This window comes from Mycena indigotica (genome assembly GCF_014461135.1).
Source record: "Mycena indigotica strain 171206Taipei chromosome Unknown Mind.scaff0022, whole genome shotgun sequence".
Lineage (NCBI taxonomy): Eukaryota > Fungi > Basidiomycota > Agaricomycetes > Agaricales > Mycenaceae > Mycena > Mycena indigotica.
The window spans coordinates 120,509-129,723 of NW_023503021.1; the positions used below are offsets into that span (position 1 = coordinate 120,509).

General features: G+C 57.0%; 1 protein-coding gene across 1 annotated transcript; it reads right to left on the reverse strand.

The window, feature by feature from the left end:
* Positions 1-545: 545 nt before the first annotated feature.
* On the reverse strand, positions 546-2,121 carry MIND_01431200 (Aldo-ket-red domain-containing protein; the record flags this gene model as incomplete). The annotated part of the gene is made up of 12 exons (XM_037370692.1): positions 546-587; positions 645-743; positions 805-964; positions 1,002-1,100; positions 1,151-1,186; positions 1,237-1,291; positions 1,341-1,395; positions 1,444-1,495; positions 1,543-1,629; positions 1,675-1,791; positions 1,848-1,976; positions 2,024-2,121. The coding sequence occupies 12 exons, from the start codon at positions 2,119-2,121 to the stop codon at positions 546-548; spliced, it is 1,029 nt and encodes a 342-aa protein (XP_037212898.1).
* Between the last annotated feature and the right edge of the window lie 7,094 nt (positions 2,122-9,215).

Genomic DNA, 9,215 nt, shown 5'->3' on the forward strand with positions numbered 1-9,215 from the left:
CGTGTGGGGCGCGGTCTTTGCACATTTTCCGCACCTGCATACCCTCGACTTCACCGTAACGATGCTGTCCGGACGCGTGCCCGCCGTAAGTGAATGTCTCCTAAGTGTCGTCATCCGAACTGTGCCCATACCCTACTCAATACTATCACAGCCTGCCGCCTTCCTCACGGGCTTCCCGGCTAGTCTTCCCTTGGGTTTGCAGCGGCTCAAGTCAAGTACTCGGACACGAGTATGTTCTCTCGCCGTGGCCCCGGAGCGGTTCCTCGTCCGACACCTTGGTGATGCAGACAGGACAAGTGCTACGGAGGCAGCTGCTTCGCCGTTGCCCCAATCTGAGCTGGATTTCGATACTTGCACCACCCTTCCATCTCAACCTCCAGTGGACAAAGGACGCATAATCATGATATAGACACATACGAATTGAGCACACCAGATCACAAAAGATATTCAATATTGATAAACGAGAGAATGAGTGGCATTTGTATTCTTCCTTACTTGAGCTGATCTTGTGGTCAAAGGAAAGATAGGGGTGATATTGCACCGAGTCAAAGGATGCCCTGATCCAGCGGCGGGCGACCATACGTCTCCTACACCAACATCATTAGTGCATTATCCACCTCATCATTGGATAGAGAAATACGCACCGGCTCCTGCGGGCGGTTACCCAACACAGCCTCGATCCGCGCCAACACCGCAGCATCCAGCTTGGGCAGGACCTCAAGCGCGCCGAGGTTCGCCTCGAGCTGTGCGACGGAGGACACGCCGAGGATGACTGTGGAAGTGTGGCGGTGCGCCGCAACCCACCCGCGCGCCAGCGCGGTTCCGCCCAGAGTTCAGCAAGTCGGGGAGAAACGACGCACCCGCAGCAATTTGGCTGAGGAGACGCACTTTCCAAAGCAGCTCTTCGCCCTGGGGACCCTCCGTCGCCCCCGGAACATGGGCACGGTGGCGAAGCGCGTGCCGTCTGGGATGCCGTCGTTGTACTAGCAAAGTTAGTTTACGTGTTAGAGGGTTGAGGAGGATATACCTTCCCCGTCAGCAGTCCGCCCTGCAGTGCAGAGAATGCGGTTGTGCCCAGGCCGTACTTGGCGTACAAAGGGCTACAAAGTCAGCATTAGCTACTGCTGAAGTTTGATGGTTGCCCACGCACGCGTATTCCTTCTCCGGACGTTCGCGGTGGAACATGCTATCGTCTCCTCAGCATTATTTCGAAGGAAGAAAGAAGATGGCGCAGACTTGTGCTTGCACTGCTCCGCGATCGGCGCGATGAGGTTTAAGCGCGTGGCAACATCTGTGCTGCGGGTAAGCGACGGGAGGTCTCGGGAGAGGTACACGCTCACGATGCGCCTCCTCGATCTGGTGCGCGCTCCACTCGGAGGTGCCCCAGTAGAAAGCCTGCGTGTGAATCTTAGTGGATATGGATAGACAAAATCCACCACTCACCCAGCCCTGGTCGATAACATAGTTAAATGCCGGACGATCTCCTCCATCGGAACTAGCCTGCGTCAGTTGACCTCCTTATGGCGAATGTAAGAAACCCACCGGTGGTATCGCAACGATGCGCCGAAGATGACGTCGACATAGTCCATCTGGAGCCGTCGCAAACAAGCCTTCGTGCCCTCGATAACGCTGTTGCCAGTCAGAGTTGTAAGGAAGGAAAGGAAGGTGGCGCACTGTTTGTGCGACAGCCCCGTGTCGTTCGGGCCCGTGCCTGGCTCGTGGCTCCAGAATATCTTGGTTGAGATGACGAGGTCCGTGCGGCGCCAGCCAAGTTCTTTGATAGCGTGTCCCCTGATTTTGCTGGAGTCAGAGAAAGCGTGGTCAGAAGGGAATCTCAGGGAACGCACATTTCGCGCTCAGCCGCACCTTTCTGGTAGTCCTCCGCGGTGTCGAACATGTTGATCCCATTCTCGAAGGCGGCCTGCATGATGTCCTTGACGCTCTCGCCCGACGACGGAGCCTCCGAGGGGTGAGCCCTGTCGAGAGCTCAGCTAAAGCCAATGGGGAATGCGCAAAGACGGACAGCCGCCGAGAGAGAAGAGCGGCACGCGCAGACCGCTGGGGCCCAACCGGCGGAAGGGCATCGCTTTTTGCGTCGAAGACGGGGACTGGAGAGGACATGGGGGCAGGTGGAGAGGAGTGGAATGGGAATCGATTGCAGCGCCGGCGAACGGGCCGGTGGTGTCTGCGGAAGGCGGAGCGCCGTCGGTGGGGGCAGTAGACCTATTAGTGAAATGAGCGATTGGCTCTGCGTGATGAGCAAGACATGGGTAACGCACCGTGAAAAACTTGAACACGCCGTAGCGACTATCAGGACCCAGTTACGCGGACGAAATAGCACACGCACCTTGTCCCCGCCCGGTTGTGCCCTGCTGCTTGCCATCCGGGCCGTCCACGGCTGATTTCACGCCGCTTGTTTCCGCCCAGTAGAGGCCGCCACCCTGGGTGTCAGACTGCCAGCGAAAAGTGAGGGATTACTGGGGAGTAGATCAGCGAAATAGAGACTGAATGCACAACACGCACCTCAAGCCACGCCAAATCGACCGTCGCAGCCCATCCCTGCTCCTACTCGCGCTGTGGCTCAAGCATAGCATTCGTGCCGCGCTCCGACCAGGGCGGGACCGTCTCCAGCGCACATGGAAGGAGAAGACAAGGCGTGGCTGCTTACGTGGCACTGGCGATCGGCATCAGGTCCGGGCTCGGCGGCCGTGACATCAATCTCTGGTTTCTTTCCTCCGCTCCACGACGACGATGCGCTTGCACGACGATACCTAGCGCACCCTGCGGGCCACTCCGCGCCACGAACGACAATCCGAGGCCCAATTTCTCTGGTGCATTTCTACTCCAGACATCGCCCTGCTCGTTCTCATAACTCGGGCCGGCAGTGCGTCCAGGACTATGGTCGAATGCCACTCCCCGTGCTCGTCAGCTTTCTTGCTCCACCCGCTTTGCGCCCGCCCGCCGCCGCCGTTGCTAGCCGTTGCTGCGCTGCATCTACAAGTTTGCCACCCCCCACGGCTCTTCCTTCGCCTTAGAAATCCAGCCCTCGGGCCCGGTCCATATATCCCCTGGTGTGTAGCTCCGGTCGCGTTCGCCTCGCGGACCGGCCTTCTTGCGCGACACGTCAACGACACTGGCCCGCTTTTGCTTCCTTGCCGCCAGTATCTTGACCCACGACAATTGTACTTAACGCGCTGAATCTACGGATCCTCTAGTTTGTCGTCCACTCAACGTGCACTTACCAGCAAGCTCTTCCGCACTGAGCTGTCCCCCCGCATGACTGTGTTTTCGGCAACGGTCATTTGATGCTTGTCATATCTATTCGACAACATGCTGGAATGCCCTGTCGTCTTACCAATCAAAGAAATATTATCGAGTTAGGCATGCACGAGTCCAAACACATGTCCGAGTCGGCGATAGATTCAATCGCTGGTCCACTGCAAGTCCAGGAATGACCCACGGATAACTATCTGCCGTAGACCGCCACACCCTTTCAGTAGTTCTGCCTGGAGCTCATCCTCGCTTGGAAGACGGCTCAATCCCACTCTTCCCGTTTGCCCCCCGGGAAGGACAGCCCTTGAGGACCAAATATGGACACGGAGACTTTCGAGAGTGGGCGGAAGGATGGTCGATAGGCTGGCGAGGAAGTGAGGGGCCTGGAGAACGGTGTTGATAGGATCAAGGCCGCAGATAACAGGACAGAATTCACCTCGCTTGGCCGAGAATCACCGCTGGACTCTTTGACACGGAAATCGAGGGTGCGCAGGTTCGGGAAGAAGGCAAGGATCCCGGACCAAAGGGAGTAATTGCCATTATCCGACTGCAATGCTACGTTAGTTATCGTGGGCGGAATATACCTCTCGATGCGCTGGAGCGTAAACAGCAGTCTCCTGGCAGCTTCATTCCAAATCTTCAGTTTGTTCACAAATGGTGTGCATGGGAGAACTGCAGGCAACACTTTGCAGGCTGTGGTCAGCTCGCCCCACACAGGAAGCACACAAGCTGGCTCGCTCGCGGCCATCTCTGTGTTATAAGGCCCATCGATGACCTGAACGCACAGCTGTTCGAGTCCCGGGAAGGTGCGCGGCAGCTGCTCGATGCCAGAGTGGGTTAACACCAATGAATTCTGGATCCGCAATACAAGATGTCGCACCCCTGGAACACGACATCTTCGCGACAACCTGGCAAGGCTGAGCAGACGCTTGTCAATGCACCAAGTGAACTTGACCAGCATGGCAAGATCGAGGATGTGAATCCATGACCAGAGATCCCCTTCTGGCTCCGAATCTCCAATCGCAAATCGGAAAACCAACTCAGAGACGGGAAGTCGGATATCGAGTGCACAGGAAGCTGCAGGAAACGCACCAGCGGCACCACTCTTCCACCACATCATTCTCTCGTCCCGCGGCCGCTCGCTCACTCCTGAACTAGGCTTGACGGAGCAACGCCCTTGCACGAACAGTATATACCACCAGCCACGGTATGGCTTGCCAAAGCGGTCCCCACCCGGGCCGTCGCGGGTCAGGAGAACATCTGTCCAATGAGCCCAGGACCCCTGCGGAGCGGAGCTAGCGGGGAACGACCCCGAGCGAGTCGAGCGGGGCATCAGGACGGTGCAGGCCTTCGCGTTGAGGGTTAGGGTCACGCTGGCAGACGGCCTTCTTCGCGGTGGGTCCCTCCGCTGTGTCGGCTGTGCGTGCGCGGGACTTATCTGCGGAGGTGTAGCTGAGCAAGCGGCACCACCCCGACGTGCCCGGCCACCAGTCGACGCCGGCGTTCCACGAGGTTGCGGAGGCGTATAATGTCCTTCGACGCCGGCGTTCCACGAGGTTGCGGAGGCGTATAATGTCCTGCGGGGGGCGGTACTAGGTGTGCCGCATACGGTTGATTTCGTGTGCTTCACAGAACTGAGGAGACTGTGACAGACGCGCATATGACAACACGCTTCCGTGTGAGAAGTGGACGACTTGAAGGCACTGATAACTTGGAGGATTCCGATTCAATAGTTTACAGAATATTTTCCACTAGAAGGACTACCAATCATTGTCATATTTCCCTGGGGCGCCCGCTGAGCGACGCTCCGCAAGCATTTTATCCACGCGCTCCCAGAACCCCGCACTAGTCGCGCCGCCTGTCCACTCATCCTGCCACTCCGGCCAGCCGATCCCCTGGTGGACCAGGAGGCACGCAGGGTGCTCTATGAGGCGTTCGTCGAGCGGCACCTTCCCAACGCGCTGGTAGGACAGGACGAATACATTCAACCGCCGATGTGGATCCGACAGCACGTCCAGCAACATGTCGAGCGGTGGGGCGTCCCTCTGCAGAATGTCGTGGTACCACTCCTTTGTATCGATGGCGAGATGCGTCAGCGCACGAAGCGCCAGAAGCGGCGGCCAGACTTGCGGCCAGCGGTGGTAGAACGACAGGTGGAGGTGTGTGATGCGCGTGAGCGGAGAGGTCGGGAGATGCGGTCATCATGTAGAGCGAGAGCAGGTTCGTGGTGAGCCGCCGGAGGTTGGGCAGAGTTCCGAGCACGTCTGCCGTGCTAAATATGAGACCACGCGGTAGAATGACAACATCTTGGAGGTGGGGGCAGGAGTTCAGAATACTGTTAGTCTCAGACGAGGAGAGCTCTCCGTCGAGACGCAGACCGGTCGACTGCGCGATGAATGCCTGCCGGCGGGGGTCTTCGATGAGCGCCCTGAAGGCAGACGGCGACAAGACTGGGAATGGTGTATTGAGAGTCGGACCAGCCTCCGGATCCCGAAGACTCAAGACGTTGTACAGCAGCGGCTCCACACTGGCGGCCACAGCTGGTCAGCGAGAGAAACGGACCAAAGTACGCATTGCCGGGCACCACTCTTTCACCCACCACGCCACGCGCATCAACACTGGGATGCCCCGCGGCCGCTGCAGCGCCTCGCGGAAGATGTGCAGCTCGATCTCTGGGGGGAAGGGCGGGTCGTCCATGAGAGTGAGAAGCAAGATGCGGGGATGAGTCAGCTGGCGACCGCGGGAATCAATCAACTGGAAGCGCCAGTGTTCCGCAAAATGCTGTATAACATCGCTGCAAGTGCCTACCAGCGAAAGACGCGACGCCGATGCGGGACAACGCTGTTGGCAGCCAGATGCCAGCGCATAGTGGACGACGCAGAGGATCGGTCGAATAACGGCGACTGCACCATTCTTGGGGGAAAATTGGCAATATGTTGATTAGTAGTGCACGGATACAACAACGTCTATTACACTGACAATGGGTGAGCCCCAATTACTAGTATCAAGTGCACAACACACCTTGTCCCTCTGCACACGACAACCATGAGACCCGCCGAGACGGGTCAAGGAAGATAAAAAATTGTGCCACGACGACGGACAAATACGATGTACAAGGAGCCGCGTGCGCTGGCGCCCACCCGCCAGCCACATTTTATTTTTGAAGCGCCTGATCCCATGTCCATCCTGCCTCGAAAGCAGGCTGTTCCTTCCTCGACACCAGCGCGGGCCACCGAGGGCAGAATCGCAAGGTCGGCTCAGACCGTGTGGGGGAAAGTGGGCGGAAAAGAAGGGCGATGACCCGTGTTTGGCAGGGGCGGCGCACGGACCATGCTGATGCACGTGCACAGGGAGCCATCAAATTCATGTCCGTGGACACGTTGGCCGTGAAGGTTTTTGGGCACCATTGTAGTCCTTTGAGCGCAGAATGCTGCACTGTGTCCTCCGATACCCGACTGTATTAAGCTGGAGAAGGAGCTTGAGAGCAAGACCTGTCTTTCAAGTTGAGCGCAGTGGCTTGGCATCCCAGTCGGCTGTCACACGCTCAGTGACGCTCTCACGCGGCAACCATTTCTCTCCTAACAACCGTGTTGCCCAACGAGCTCCTCCTCGACGTCTTCCGACGAGCGTCAAGGGATGACCTGCACAATGTCGCCCGTGCATCGCGGGCGCTTCTGCTCTTTGGCTCGCACACTCCTACTCACCAACCTCTCGTTCCTGCCCTATACCTTTGACGACGGAGCAAACGCAGCAGTTGGAGGATAAACTGGGACTGTTTGGGTCGAATAGCGTGGCGCCGTACGTCAAGTGCATCTCTGTCAACCTGCTTAGCTGCTACTCTGGGTATTCGTACAAATTCAGCGATGTCAGGTTCAGCGACGAGGACGAGATTCATTCTATGCTCCATAGCGTACTCACGACACTCCCCCGCTTGGCAATCTTCGCTACTTCAAGGCTGAACAGATAGAATTCACGACCGCGGCGCTTGGTGCGCTCGCCCAGCTACAATCACTCGAGACATTGTTCCTCATCAACTGTGCAATCCCCCTTCTCTCGCCAGCTCTATGTTCCTCCAGAAAATATCCATCAGCAGCTTGATACTCACCGACTGCAGCGAACCGAGCTCCTGGCTGAACCTTGTAGCCTCAGCGGTTTGCGCGCTGCAGATACGATGGGAAGCAGCAGCGCCAAGTCTGGCATTACACTGCCAGGGCGGAATTGCCGTACTCCCGATATTCCTGAATACCACCCACCTCACAATTAGTATCAGAGGCTCGGAGACCAGTGAACTCGCCACCTTGCTCAACACCGCCTTTCCTAGGCTGGAGTCCCTGATACTCACGACCGACAACATTCCCTCCCCGGTAGCCCCTCCGGACCGCGATTTGCCATGCACATTCCGTACTTTGACACAGTTACAAGCCACGCTTGAGCTGGCATTGCTTATTCTTCCGCTGGCCAACATTGACAAGCTCACGCTACTGGGACCCGATACGCCAGCCCTGCTGCTCGCCCTTGCTGCCCTTCCTACGCGCGCACTTGGAGCAGTCACGGATCTGACGCTTGCAGTGCTAGAGGGGTGCGACACTAGCAGCAAGCTGGCATCCATAGCCAGCTACTTCCCTGCATTGGATCTTTTGAATGTCCACCTCGCATTTCACTATGGAGACGAATATGTACACTCGGTGGGTGCCTGCGATATCGACAAGTACAGTATGAGGGGTGACGAAATCAGTGGGACTGGGACTGGGCCACCCCAAACCAGTCCTACTGATCAAGTCAATCCCACTGATCAGCCCTTAAGCAAGGGTGATCAGTGGGATTGATGCACTCGACATGCTTCCTATGACCTCGGGAATCAGCTCAGGATCAATTCACGAGCTGCGCAGCAGCTGCGGCAGCGTGGGGTCCGGGTGGAAAACCCCGGCCGCGCCCGTAACTACGTGATAAAAAGCTCCAGAGCACCTAGGAAAGTGAGAGAGGGGAGGAGGGAAGAGAAGAGTGCTCACGCAGCGGGCCCTGCGGCGAGCAGAGGCCCCCGGCAGGGTGGGTCCAGGGCAAGGCCCTCGTCCTCTCTATCGTTAACGTTTTCTTGTTTGCTGAGGCTCTCCAAATCCCCGTTAGATCCAACGACAACTGGGAAGGGAGCCTAACCCGGGAGCATTGCGCTGCTCGGAACGCTCGCATGTCCCACGACAACAACTCGGACTACGGAAGCACATTCGTAGAGCAGCTTTGAGCTGATTAATCTCACAAAACTATGGATTGCACACGCTAATGTCCTCCCCCTTACACTTCATGTGACAGCCTTTCTTGATTACGGCGCAGACATTACTCCCGCTGGTATCTCGCTGGCGAGACGTCTCACTAAGCGTGCCAATGGAGACGCTGGCCCAGCTGTTTTTGGCTGGATCACAATTTCCAATGCTACAGCGTCTTTCGATTGCGGCGTCCGAGGGTGACTGGGAGTTGAAACGACTGCGAATCCTGGACGCACCGGAACTGCGATCCCTACAAATACTCTCAGTGGAGATCATTGCGCTGCATCCCTCCAAGGCGCCATTTGCACAGCTAACAACCTTGTACTTCAAACGCCTCGCTGGAGTCTCTGCTGCCTTGGACATCTTGAAGCACAGCAGCAGCCTTCAACAATTCTAGCCTGGTAATCACAATGGCTTTGTCTAGGAAAATTGTCTGACTTTGACCTCAGAGCGACGAACATCTAGTATGTAGTGCTTTTGAAGTTTTCTCGTTTAACCCTCCAAAGGCGCCGGCAATTATGACATGTAGATCACGCTTATCGAGATGGATTTCTGTATGGACGGCGCCATCCTTTCCCATTCGAAACTTCTGCTAAGCGTCAAACAGGACACCCCGACATACTCAAAATACGGAGATTATTGCCAGTGCGTCTACTTAACCTGCTGCTTGTACCCCACTGA